The sequence below is a fragment of the Rattus rattus genome, chromosome 10 (genome assembly GCF_011064425.1).
Source record: "Rattus rattus isolate New Zealand chromosome 10, Rrattus_CSIRO_v1, whole genome shotgun sequence".
NCBI lineage: Eukaryota > Metazoa > Chordata > Mammalia > Rodentia > Muridae > Rattus > Rattus rattus.
This window is the reverse complement of record NC_046163.1, coordinates 30,042,259-30,056,404: the sequence shown is the minus strand read 5'-3', so window position 1 is coordinate 30,056,404 and position 14,146 is coordinate 30,042,259. Positions and strand designations below refer to the sequence as shown.

General features: G+C 40.3%; 1 protein-coding gene across 1 annotated transcript in view; it reads left to right on the top strand.

Moving 5' to 3' along the window:
- Window positions 1-14,146, top strand: part of Hmcn1 (hemicentin 1) — a 442,192-nt gene that overhangs the window by 392,254 nt on the left and 35,792 nt on the right. The window contains 8 exon segments of the mRNA XM_032915428.1: window positions 980-1,193; window positions 3,146-3,280; window positions 4,165-4,355; window positions 6,244-6,325; window positions 8,641-8,910; window positions 9,425-9,595; window positions 9,728-9,898; window positions 13,868-14,038. Of these exon segments, the coding sequence (XP_032771319.1) occupies window positions 980-1,193; window positions 3,146-3,280; window positions 4,165-4,355; window positions 6,244-6,325; window positions 8,641-8,910; window positions 9,425-9,595; window positions 9,728-9,898; window positions 13,868-14,038 (1,405 nt within the window).

The following is a 14,146-nucleotide window of genomic DNA, read 5'->3' as shown; positions in this document are numbered from 1 at the left end:
AACATCAAGGAACTTAAGCGAGAATGAGTCAGGTATCTTTGAGAAACCAGCAGGCAGTGAGAGCAAAGAAAGAGAATAACTGAGAAAAGGAATCAGAGGAAAATGGAGACCACACCAGGTACCCGAGTCCAAAAGCCTGAGCAAGGAGGAGGATAACAGAGCCATCAATGAAAATAGGGAAGGCTGCAGAGGCAAGGGAAGGGGCACTGTCAACCCCTGGCTTGTCCCGTTGTAGCTGCAGCCCTCCAAACAGAAGCAGGAACAAGTTCAACTGCTAGAAATCTGAAATAAGATCTAGATGTGACACAGGACATCATCAGCCTGTGAGTGGCATTTAAAGCTGTGACACTAGATGAGATCCTCAAGGGTCTGAGACCAGAGAGAGAGAGACTAAAGGGGGACCAAAGACTGAATTCCTCACGAGTCAACATGAAAACACCGATGTTAAGGGGAAAACACAAGAAGAATGGAGCTGCGAAACTACCAAAGTGACACCCAAGTGCAGACCCTCCAACTCAGTTCAGACTGACGAGGAGGTCAAATCCACGGAATGATGAAGTTGGCCATTGGACTGGGCAAGGGAGATTCTAGAAAAGCATTAGTCTTCATCCCACAGGGTCCTCTGATGGTTTTGGTCTCTGATCATTTTACCCTGAAGGTTCACTCTGTTGTCAGGATGCCAACAGCCTTTGGGGTTCTTTGTTCCTTTACCACATTACAGAGCAGCTGACCCGGTGGTGATTTCTAAGGTCTTATGAAGTAATTGTTCTAGTTCTGTGTGGTGTGTGGTTTACGCTTCAGCTCCTACACTTTAAATTAAAATAAAACACAAAGTCTAACATGATTATTTATGCTGAAAGATGGAAATTTAGATCATCACTAGGTAAGAGCGCTCCTAGGTGGAAGAGGTGCTGAAATTTTGTGTGCTTTATGTAGGAGGTCGTCATATATTGATTCTTGGAAAACCTTGTTTATTTAGCTGGAAGATGCTGGCACCTACACATGTGTTGCTAACAATGCTGCTGGTGAAGATACACATACTGTGACCCTGACCGTTCATGCCCTTCCCACTTTTACCGAACTTCCTGGAGACCTGTCATTAAATAAAGGAGAGCAGCTACGGCTAACTTGTAAAGCCGTTGGCATCCCGTTGCCCAAACTAACGTGGACCTTCAACAACAATATTATTCCAGGTTGGTGGTGGTTCAGCTATAAATGCATGCACCCAGTCAGCAGCCTGGCCCGGTCTCTATGTCCTCTTGGGAGGCCCCTGAGGAGTTGATTCTTTCTATTCCATGAAATGGCTGGGAGCAGGAAATCACAGGAAATCCCCCTACTTGAGAGATGGAGGCAGGAGAATCAGGAGTTCGGGGTCAACTTCAACTACTTGGTGAGCTACAGGCGAGCCTCTGCTATTGGAGGTGGTATCAGTAAATTAGGCAAATAAATAGAGCCAAAAATTAAATTCTGTAAAGTACTGTGCTTTTCCCTAGTACACACTCACTCTTCATTCTTTTGAAATGAATCACAAAACAATAAATTGTATGTTATAAATAAAGTGTTAACAACAACAACAACAACAAAACCCTGTCCCTGAAAGGAGACAGTATTGTATGTATCTTGGGCATCTACACTTGCCTCTGGACCCTGCATTGTTGACCAGTGGGTTTGGGGGCTGCTGCTAGAGACCTGCAGATTCACTCATTTTACAGAACACAGTGCTTCTTGCTGGATGAATGAACCTCAGAAATGAAGAGGTCAGTTGGCACATCAAGTTTATAGCCACTGTGCCACTGTGCATTGTGTGTGTGTGTGTGCGTGTGTCTGTGTGTGTGTGTGTGTCTGTGTGTGTGTCTGTGACTGTGTGTGTGTCTGTGTCTGTGTCTGTATCTCTGTGTGTCTGTATCTGTGTGTGTGTGTCTGTATCTGTATGTGTGTCTGTGTCTGTGTGTGTCTCTGTGTGTGTGTCTGTGTCTGTGTGTGTGTGTGTGTGTGTGAGAGAGAGAGAGAGAGAGAGAGATCTTTGAGACTATAATATATCATTTCTCCCTTTCCTCCCTCCAAACTCCCCTATATCCCTCCTTGTTCTCTTTCAGATCCATAGCTTTCTTCTCACTGTTGCCACATGCATGTACATATATACACTTGTTTAATTGCATCACCAGAGGTGCCACCAATAATGAGTATAATAAGCACACTGTGAGTAATGAGTGGCTGTCCTGTCTTCACAGCTCTCACATGCAGGTACCAAATGCCCTGCTGGAGAAGCAGTGATAGCTTGAGGTTTGTCATGGTGAATTTTGTGAATGACTGGTATTCATCAGCTCTATTATCTTAGAACTTACATGCCATTCCTTTATAAAGAAAGGTGCTATCCAAAAATCAGAGCTCTTTTCCGAAGCATGCTACTCATTCTGCCATTTAAACTTTGAAGCCTGTTTTCCCACCTAACGTAGTTGAAGGGGTTCTTTAAAAGTAGGTGAGACAGTGCATACAAGGAAGCCATATGTATGTAGTCGATGACAGCTGTTTACGTTATCATCCTAATTCATTAACAGGTTCACATTATGCTCTCACTCAAATACTGTAGCTGCCTTTGTAAATATTTACATCCTCAGCATTTATGATTTGTGGGGAATTTTAAGTTATTATAGATTTGATCATTGTGCTGTCATTGCCCACCAGAGGTGTTTTCATGATTTCCCCCGCAGCCTGCCAAGTCAGTTGGATTACAACTGAAGAGGTGTTCCCACCATTGATGTAAATTGTTTGGGAAGAAAACTGGCGGTGAGATAAATGGGACGGAAAATGCCATATTTCTGAATGAAAGGTTTTTGAAGCTCAGAGCAATCCTCAGCCTGATTTAAGCAGCAGGCCGAGATGAAAGGAACACTTTAAAATACTGCGGAGAGATGTTTGTTTTCGTTCTCTTTTCCTGTTCCACGGGCTGTTTTTGGTCCTTCAAATGAGTGTCTATAGACACAGTAAATAGCTCCAGGGTGGCTCTCTGGTAAGGGCTCTCTTGTTCAGTTAGGGTTCAATTGCTGACTTGCTCATAAATCTAACCTGCAAAATATTACGCTGCTGTGACATTTTCCTAGGTCACTGAGAGGCATCTGTGTTGTTTCCTAATCTGTTTCCTCAGCCCACTTTGACAGCGTCAATGGACACAGTGAACTTGTTATTGAGAAGGTGTCAAAGGAGGACTCGGGCACTTACGTGTGTACAGCAGAGAACAGCGTTGGCTTTGTGAAAGCGATTGGATTTGTTTATGTGAAAGGTAGGTGACCGTGTTCCACTTTCCCTTTGTGATTTGATGAAAGTTTGTTGCCTCACTATTATGTAACACAGCATGACTGTAGTTTATTATCCCAATGTCTGAACATGTATAGATTCATGAGGTAAAAAGAAACCGTGAGTTTCAACTCAAAGGTAAACGGGGGGCTGCAGAGATGGCTCTGTGGATAGAGGACTTGTGGTGTATGTGAGTTTGGATGCCCAAACCCCTTGTAAAACCTAAGCAGATGTGTCAGACACCTACAAGCCCAGCACTCAGGAGACAGACAAAGGGGAAAGATAGATAGATAGATAGATAGATAGATAGATAGATAGATAGATAGATAGATAGATAGAGAGAGAGAGATAGATAGATAGATAGATAGATTAGCTGGGATTGGTGAGTTCTCGGTTCAAAAGGAGATTCTCCATCAATAAATAAATTGATGAGTGATTGGATAAGACACATAAGCATCAACTTTGGTCTACACACACACACACACACACACACACACACACAACAACTACAGACACATATGTTCACAATAAACACATGTATAACACACACACATATACACACACATACACACACACACACACACACACACTCTCTCTCTCTCTCTCTCTCTCTCTCTCTCTCTCTCTCTCTCTCTCAAAAGGTAAGGAAAAAGTAAATTAAAGAGATCATTTGACATGAAGGGCATTACCTCCACACAAGGACTGAGTTGACATTACTGGAGATTAGTAAGACTGATGACTCTGAAAACTCATGACCTTTTAAAGTGACTTTCCCCTGCTTGCTAAGTTATATGCCTAAGTGTGTCAAAAGTCATACAGGAAGTATCAGAACCTGCTTTTCCTTCCTGCCTGTCTTACGGTATTTCCCAGAGCCCCCAGTCTTCAAAGGTGATTACCCCTCTAACTGGATTGAACCACTCGGCGGGAATGCAATCCTAAATTGTGAGGTGAAAGGAGACCCTGCCCCAACCATCCAATGGAGCCGCAAGGGGGCTGACATAGAGATTAGCCACAGGATCCGACAACTGGGTAATGGCTCCTTGGCTATCTACGGTACTGTGGTAAGTCTCACTGGTGTTGTTGGCACCATCTACACTGCTGTGCCCTGTGTCAGTGCCATTCATAGAAAAGTTTCTTCTCCAGTCCTATGCAAATCATGAAATCAAGGCTAGCCTATTCCTCCTTTTAATTTTAGTGCAATATTTTAAATGTATGTTTTAACTGAGAAATGTATGTATGTATGTATGTATGTATGATAGAGAGAAGCCTAAAAATTATATCTATTAATATTATTAATATTATAGCATGTGTTTCGGTCTCTGTCCACTGTAATGCTTTAACCAGATTAAACATTTATCAAATGTTATGGTAGAGATCTTCAAAATCCTTTCTCTACCTTTTTGATTTTTTTTCTGAGTTTGCCTTACTATGCAATAAAATACCAGAGTCTTTCACCTCGACTAACCATAACTCAGTACCCATTCACTGTGGTTTTTCCACCACTCCCTCCTGCTCATGCCCCAAGTCTCTGCCAACCACCATCCAACTCTCAACCTTGTCTATCCCACCTAGGAATGGAATCGCACAGTACTTCTTTTTCTGTGCCTGGCATGTGTCACTTATAACAGTTTCTGGTTGCCTGCCTTGTCACAGATGACAGGATTCCGTCCTTTACTGTGCTGAGTACTGGGGCATTACATTATGTAGGCCATTAATTCATCCAGCAGCTAAACACTTTTGAAACTGTGAAAGTAGTGTAAGTTGGTGTTGTTGCTCTAGTAAATAAGTATGGGCAATAAGACAATTTTGTGTTTTTTTTTCCAATCGTTCATCTATTATTTACTATTAGGACATAAACTTCTCAAACCTATTTTAGAACAAGAAAATCCAACTGTTATAAAAATGGTTATGAGTAAGCTATAGGATAGATTTCATCAGGAAACTAATAAATACGCACGGCTCTGATCACGCTCAGTACTCAGGAAAGTCACCTAAATATTTCTTACCTAGTTTCTTAACTCACACTTGGTGAGCTCTCTTATGTGCTGTCATATTTAATTAATTGAAAACAATTAAAATACATCATTGCCTACTCCAGTGGGACTTTCTTGGGCTTTATTTTCTTTATTTTTAAACTGTCGGCTGTTGCCAATTAACACTTCAGGTTTGAGAACGTGTTCTGGTTTTAATCAATGTCCAATTGTCTCTGCTTCTTCATGACTGCCTCTTCCTTCTACACAACAATTAATATTTCACGAACTTTCAAGACTTCTTTGAATATTATTATTAATATTACAAGGTCTTTTAATTATACAACTTCATAGTCCTAAATATGTGGTATCGGCCTGGAATCTTCCTTGTCCATTTCCAGTAGTTGCCTACTAGAAGCTCCCATGGGTATTGAATATTAAAACTTCAAGCTAAGCCCATATATGGTATTGTAAATAAGTAAAATTCAAACAGTACACGTTTTCTCTATATATGTATATAAATTTATGAAAGACTATAATTATTATGACTAAATTTATTTTTCACTTTCCTTAATTTCAAACTCCCTATGCATCCAGCTTGATACATTTTCAAAAACTCCAATTAGAAAGAACTCACTATTGGTTAATTTCTTTTGGCTAGTTTAATGACTTCTGAGATGGACACGATCGTACCATTTTTCTTTCATAGTTTTGAAGAGGTGGTTATGAAATGATGCCATTTCTACTTTGATTTCCTGGAACTCAATATTATATGAAATGTTTTAATTTTGGAGCTTCTTTTAGCCTCATTTTCCCTCTTCCCCTCATTTTTTAACCTAGCTATGAGCATAGACATGGGTGGAGTGTTCTATTTTCATTAAAATGCTTCCCCAAAATTTAAATTCCAAATGAACTATCATATTGAAAGGGTGATGTGCCCTGCAGACCCCTGTTCTCACAAGCACACTTTTTTCCATAGAATGAAGACGCTGGTGACTATACGTGTGTTGCTGCCAATGAGGCCGGGGTGGTAGAGCGCAGCATGAGTCTGACTCTGCAAAGTAAGTTCTTCTGTCAGTCTCCAGCTGACAAAACAGCAGGACTGATGTCTACTGGAGAATGACCATTTCCTTTAAACCTGCAACATATGTTTGAACAGTAGCTTTCAGTGTGCACTTTCCTTTCCTAGTGATACGGGAGCACTGGCCATGAAGCATAACCCCAATATACCTCTACAGATTTCTTTCCCTCTCTTATCTGACACCCACAGTTCACGGTCACAGTTCACGGTCACAGTGTCTCATTAGCAGAACCTTTTTGACATCAGTGAGTGCCCTCTGTGGTTCACCAGACTCTTGCCACATGCTTTCAACGATGGCATTTTATACACTTTTAAAATATATGTTGTGTGAGAGAAAAAAAATTCATTCAATAAGAGGAAAGAATACATATTAAAAACAAAGAGTAATTTAAAGGCATTCAGAAAGCCTCCAGGGGGATTAGCAGCCCCCTTCCATGAAATAGCTGTGTCTGCAGAGTGGAGGCTTTGCTCTTCGTGGAGTCCCTCAGTGGGTGCCAACAGCAGGCCAAGCTCCCTAAACTAGAGCACAGCACGGCAGACTCTGCTGACCAACGTCAAGGAAAATGTTATCAGCTCAGCTCACACACACATCCCGACAGTGAATCCTCATAATCACTAACATGGAAAGCCCAGAAATACTATTGATATTAAGCTCAAAGCACAGAGCGGTGTTTTCACTCAGATGAAATGCTTACCTTTCATGACTATGTAAACGATGTGCTCCATTTAACCTGAAATATGTATGCATGGTACATTCTATTTATACATTCTAGCTTTGTGGACATCAAACATGTCTATGGTATCTAAATCAAGAGTCTTAAGTTTAACTTCATACTTTTCTTGGCCGTGGTATCATAAGCGTACAAGCTTGTTTAGCAACTTTATCCATACTTAGTGTGAATATAAACCAGATTTAGCATCACTCTGCAAATACATAATGTTATCTAAATATAAGGAAGTGAGTGAAAGCAATGGCCATTTCTATAGTGATATGGATGTGATGTGGTGAATTGCTGGTATAGTTCTATATGGTAAGTACAGTTCTATATGGTATGTACAGTTCTATATGGTATGTACAGTTCTATATGGTATGTACAGTTCTATATGGTAAGTACAGTTCTATATGGTACTTGCTACTTGCTGAGACAACAGAGCTAAGGTGAGAAAATAACTTTTCTCAAAACATGTCAGTAACCCTTATAAAAACGCTAGTGTATAAGTATTATGACAGAATGTGTTTGCTTCCATTTTGTTTTATGCTTTAGAGAGTAAGGAACACTTGTCTCTATATAAAATAGGCTCCCATCATGCAGAAGTATCTGATGCTTTTTCTCTTCTCTCTCAGCCACAGTTCAGTTAAGCCTCACTGTCTCTGTGTGGTCATCCCATGGTTCTCTTTTTCTCAATGTCCTTGCTGCCTTGTGCTCTCATATTCAACAGCAACGTCATCTGAGATTCTTTGGAGGAAAGGAAAGCATAGAATTAGCAAACACTAGAAACTTTGAACTACCACCCCGTCCCCTGGGGTCAAGCATCCTTTCTAGGCATAAAACTACCAAGTCTTTCCATGCTGCGTCTCTCACCAAATGGAGATTTCTTCTCCCTGAAATGACCCTCCTCAGTTTTGAAAACACAGTTTTCAAGCTAATTTTACAAGTGTGTAGAACAATATAGAGATAGGCATCCTGCCAGCAGCTACATTCAACTCCTGTACATCTGGTTCTTTCCAGGAACTTCATCTGGGTTGCTGTTCTTGCCTAGAGTCTCCTTCCTCCCAAAACTCCTTCCTTTCATATCAGGGCTCCCATTTCCTCCTATTTAATTCTTCAGGAGTCATTTCTTTGTATCATTTATAAACCAGCTTTCTGTCTATCTCTTAACTCCTTCCCATGCTTTTTGGTTTCATCATCATGCTGACATTACTTTCTATTTTGAAGCAATCTCACCCAGTTATGAAAGACAGATCCATGTTCTGGTTGACATCTCAATTTTGAAATTCCTATGTGGACACATCTGACTCTACCTGCCATCTAGGAGACCTAAGTGCCTCACAGATATCTGAAGGTCAAAGTCCTAAAACAATACAAATCACCATCTACTCCTCGCTGCCTCCCATCTGATCTCCTTTCTTCTGTATGTTATTGAGTTACCCAAACACAAACCTTACTGCTCAACCCATCAGTTCATACTACCTGATGGCAAAATTCCTTTCAAAATAAAGTCGCCACATTTTGTAAGATAAGATATTAATATAGCCCCTTAACAACCAAGACCCAGTATCTACTTTCTTCACAGGTTCTCCCATGATCACTCTTGAGCCTGTGGAAACCATTGTGGATGCTGGTGGCAGAGTCACATTGGATTGTCAAGCAGCTGGTGAACCTCAGCCAACCATCACATGGTCCCGTCAAGGGCGCCCCATCCCCTGGGATAACCGACTTACCATGCTCCCTAATAGCTCATTATACATCGCTGCTGCTCGCAAGGAAGACACCTCTGAATATGAGTGTGTTGCCCGAAACTTGATGGGCTCTGTCCTTGTCAGAGTGCCCGTCATAGTCCAGGGTACGTGGGAAATGGAACCCAAGACAGCTCAGATTCCCAGTCTCCTTCCAGTTTACCAACTAGTAAGATTAAAACAACACAGTGTAGAGTATTCAAATCCACACTAATCATTCAGAATCCTAAAGTAAATTTTCATTAAAAACTAAGCAAAAATGTTCAGAAATTGATGTGTATTATATAGAGATGTATATGTGTGTATGTATATATAATATATATGGTAGATAGATAGATTGATAGACATACACACACATACGGTAAGCAGTATATAAATTTCTTCATCTCTTATTCTTCTCATAGCCACAACCACAAGAATCAGCAGAGGATCTGAGAGGGAATTTCGTTGACTAAGTTATTGTCTCACTTGTAGATATTAATTTTACCCCTAAGGGAAAGTTTCCATAGCTGCTCCCCAGCAATCACACTCAACTCTACACCCAGTAGGTAACTTCGGTGAAATTATTCTTAGAAACTTTCACTTGCAAACCTGAGACAGCACTCAATGTTTTGTTTGCAGTGCATGGTGGGTTTTCATTGTGGTCTGCCTGGAGGTCATGCAGTGTCACCTGTGGAAAAGGCATCCAAAAGAGGAGCAGGCTATGTAACAACCCTCCTCCAGCCAATGGAGGGAGGCCATGCCAAGGCTCAGAGTCAGAAGCACGACACTGTCAAAATAAGTTGTGTCCAGGTATGTCTCTGCATTCAGTGAATAGGCATGTGTTTAATAGATACTAATTTATGTTCCTACCTTTGGCTGCCTCAGGGTTACTACTTGCCATTCGACTTTAGCTAACAATATAATGGTTTTACCTCCCTGTAGTGGATGGTCACTGGTCAGAATGGAGTTTCTGGGAAGAATGCTCAAGAAGCTGTGGGCATGGCAACCAAACTAGGACGAGAACTTGCAGTAACCCACCGGCTCAGCATGGTGGGCGGCCATGTGAGGGGTATGCTGTGGAAACCATCATGTGTAACATTCGGCCTTGCCCAGGTGAGGACCCACCAGTGACACTAGCAAAGCTTTTATATTTTAACTCCTACCATGGCGTTAAGATCCCTTTTTTCTTCATTATGAAAAGATGTTATGCCTTCTATCTTCAGGAACATGTTCGTTCCCTGTGATGTCTTTCTGTTTCATAAAGAACCTTGTGAAGGGATGGCAGGATTGCAGTAGAAACAACTCACTTAAAAGAACAGGAAAGCAGCTCTGGACTTGGTGTATTTTACATCATGCCCAGAAACCTAAGAATATAGGAACTCATATATTGAAAGATGATAGAGACTTAAGGTGACATGCAATCTAGTCACCCATTTTCAAGGGAGGGAATGAGCTCAGAGGGGTTAAATATTCACCAAGAAGTGTGCTACTCACTCTAGTAGCATGTTATTTACCATCTCACCTATCGACCCTGCCGATGAGAGCCATTCCAATGCTTGGTAGTCCTGTTGTTGCTTACTTAGTATCGCATGCCTCTTTCAGATTCAAGTGACAGGGTTCAACGTAAATAAATGAAAAAAATTCTTCTTTCAGGTAAAATTGAATGCAAGGATTTGTCCAGTGTTTCTACTAGTGCCCATCTTGGATCTCCACTAATATTCTCTTTGGCTTAATTCTCCATTAAATTCTTCCCATGCATGGAAAAAATGACAGCAGGCAACTGGTGGCTCACATTGGCCTTGTAATCTCAGCCTTCAGAGTGGAAAAGTTCCTCTCTCTGAGATTCATTTCAGCTTCTGAGAAATAACTATTTCTGAGTTCAATTTTGTCTTATGTTTTTGTCTGAACTGAATTAAATCTAGGAGGTGGGCACCCTGGGGACCGCGTGAGTGACATCCTCATGTAGGTCATCAAGGGGTACTAGACCTTTAGGAAAGACCATGCAGAAGAGAAGGACTAGTCAGGAACTCATTCATTCATTCATCTAGACTCTAGTTTATTATGTACTCTTCTTTGAAGATACTTGGATTTCTAAGCACTTGATTGTATGGAATATGAAATATTCTAGGGAATATAAATAGAATATTAAGTAGAGTGATTTTAATATTGATAAACATAGTGAGTAAACTCAAAAGGGAGAATTGGAGGAACAAAACTGAGAGAAAATATTCAAAAAGAGAAAGAATCACTGAGTTAAGTATCGTATCTTACTATGTACATGAGTAAAACTTTTAGAAAATGGTGGAAATATAGTAATTAATAGATTAACTAAGGTTTGAGTGGTTAGTAAAACAGAATTGAAGATTTGAACCAAGGCTGCTGTGATTCCTGTCTATACATTTGAGGTACCTTTCCAGAAGTTTGGTTTTCACTCTTGTATTTCATCAAAAATGATACTGATCAGGGAGTGGTGGTACATACCTATAATGTTCCCCCAAAACAGACAGAGAGACAGACAGACAGACAGACAGGGAAAACCCACTACCCTGAAGTCTTTAACATAAGTAAAAAGCCATAGATTTGCTTTAGTCTTAAAAAAAATAAACAATCTAATATAGTGGTATTATTCTAAAGGAAAAAAATATTAATACCTAATTAGAAAACTTGTCTACCATTTGTCAGGTATATTATTAATGTGATTATATAATGAAAGTCTAAAGGGTGTTTGCAATTGCATTAAAATAAATGTCGGTGTACCCTACATGCTTGGTAGCTAATTGTTTACTATTAGTTTTGCTCACTGTCTTATTGTTTTACTCTTTGAGGGCTTGGTAATGTCACTTCCTTGTGTAGATGCCCACCATCGAGGCAGTAGGGTACCACAGAAACTAGCAGGCACTGCTATTTCCTCTTAGAGTATATGTGTGTGTGTGTGTGTGTGTGTGTGTGTGTGTGTGTGTGTGTGTGTGTGTGGCTAGTTTACAGCTAGATCAGAATTTTATTAGTCTTTTGCCCACCAGTGCTAGCACATACTTGCTTATCTTGCATTCATTGCTCTTATGCTTTTCATAAAATACTGACTTCTCTGTTGACTCTGGTACAACTGTTATTGTTTCCTATTGCCAAGAACTTTTTGCTTATTATTTATTGATCGATTTATATCAATAAGGACTCATATTCAGTAGTGTAATAACTCAAGTATAATTCAGGAGTTATTAATACACTATTCATTTATCTACCGAGATGCTCAAAATATCCTGGATTTTGTTTTGGAAGTTTCCCTGAACCCCGAGTATTGAGCCTAACACCTAGAAACCAAAACTCTTGCATAGCTCATAGGACTGAGCACCCCTCAGACCCCAGCTCTTTTCTAGAGTCTCTACTCCTAGCTCACATCCCTGATGCTCTTCACAGAGCGTCCACTATTAGGACAAATGAACTTACTGTGCTTTGCACTCTTTAGCGATTCCTCTCCACTTGTGTTTTCTTTGTGGCTGTTTGGGAGGTTTTCAGAATCATCCAAACGCTGTGATATTGTGTGTGTTCTCTGGTTTACACTGTCTTTCTTCTTTCTCCCATGTTTTTCTTTTTTTCTTTCCTCTTTGCTTCTTTCTTTTTGTTTATCTGTCTATACGAAAGAAGATTTTCAATCCAACTGCATCTTGTGTCATAAAAGTCAGTTTGGTTAGGGTTTCTTTGTAAATTAAATATAAAAAAGACCAAACTTTTTCAAAGAGGATTTCAAACGTCCATTTGCATAGAGTAGAAACAGGCAGACGTTGCGTAATAAACACCACTCCACTCTAGGCTCCTTTGATAAAGCATCCTTATGGTGTCAGAGGTTTGGACTTGGTTGACTCACATCCTTGAAATGTAATTCTATTAAATTCACTGGGTCCTGCAGAACATCTGAAGCGATTCAGTCAATGTGAGGACTGCAAGCATTACACTCTAGGCCAGGTTTTAGTGCTCCGGCCTGGCTTCTTAGGTTTAGTCCAACATTGTCTTAGAACAAATTCTTGTATGACAAGGTTTGCCTCTATCTGTAAAGCAGGAGAATAAGTAGTCACCTTAATCAAAGATCAATTAATTATGAGAAAATGCAAGATGTTTTAATATTTTCTTTAAAATTATTACCTCATTGGTTGATTTTAATATTGCAGTTTCTTATAAGTTGTGTTGAGAATACTAAGGTCCAAGTCACACACCCCCCCCTTTTGGTTCATATTTTGGTAAAACTAGTGACCAATGAAGCATATTCTATGGGCACCATATCTAGAAGGTTCTTTAAGGGAAATACAGCCTGATACTGACTCTTGCACAAGAGAAAGCGCAGAGCTGATTCTCAGCCCATGCACCTGGTAGGAAGCGTGAGCTGTCCCAGGCCTGTGGTCAGATGCCGTAATGTGTTAGTTACCAAAAGGAAGCCTTCAGTGCAGATCTTGGAAACTACTGGTCAGTTTTGCTTCTGTTGTTTAGCAAGTAGGTGAGTGTGTTATTCCAAATTTCTAATTCATGAACATTATGTAATGGAGAAAACTGTTCAAAGACTTAGTCCTGTGAAAATCACCCTGTTGTTGAAAGATCCAAGAACATGTGTAAGTGGGAAGCCAGGCCATGTTTAGAGATGCACCCTTGCGATCTTAGATCCATTGTTGAAAGTTTTGTGTTCCCTACAGCACATCTCAATCTATTAAACAGACTTGCATAGCTGCTTCTGGTCTCCTCTTCCATCCCTAGAGGACCAAATGTGGACAAGTGCTTAGCGAGAGTTTAAACACTTGGGTTCTGTTTACATATGGTTCCTTGATTAAATTTGATTTTAATAAAATAGTCTCCTTTGAATAATTGTAAGCATTTATTTTGGCATTAGTTAAGCCTTCTGAATATCCCTGGACACAAATCCCCTTTGAAAACCAAACATGAGAGAAGAAGAACATCATTAGTTCTATTTCTTTTGGTTCAATTTTAGTTATTTTAGATTGTGGGAATTTTAACTTACTATGGAGTTAATTTATTTGCATAATTTTGTTTTTTAAATAAATATGGCTCTGTGGTTGAAACTGTCTCTGGTGTTTGTAGTCCATGGTGTGTGGAATGCTTGGCAACCTTGGGGTTCGTGCAGCAAAAGCTGTGGAAAAGGCAGTCAGACAAGAACAAGACTTTGCAACAGCCCGCCACCGTCATTTGGTGGGGCCTACTGCAATGGAGCAGAAACCCAGATGCAAGTCTGCAATGAGAGACACTGTCCAGGTGAGAGACGTAAAGTAAACTTATTAACATCTACCTCCCACACAACAATGTCATTGACGCAAATACAGCCATGGTTTGACCTGGCCATACTTTCTTTTTTAGGATTTA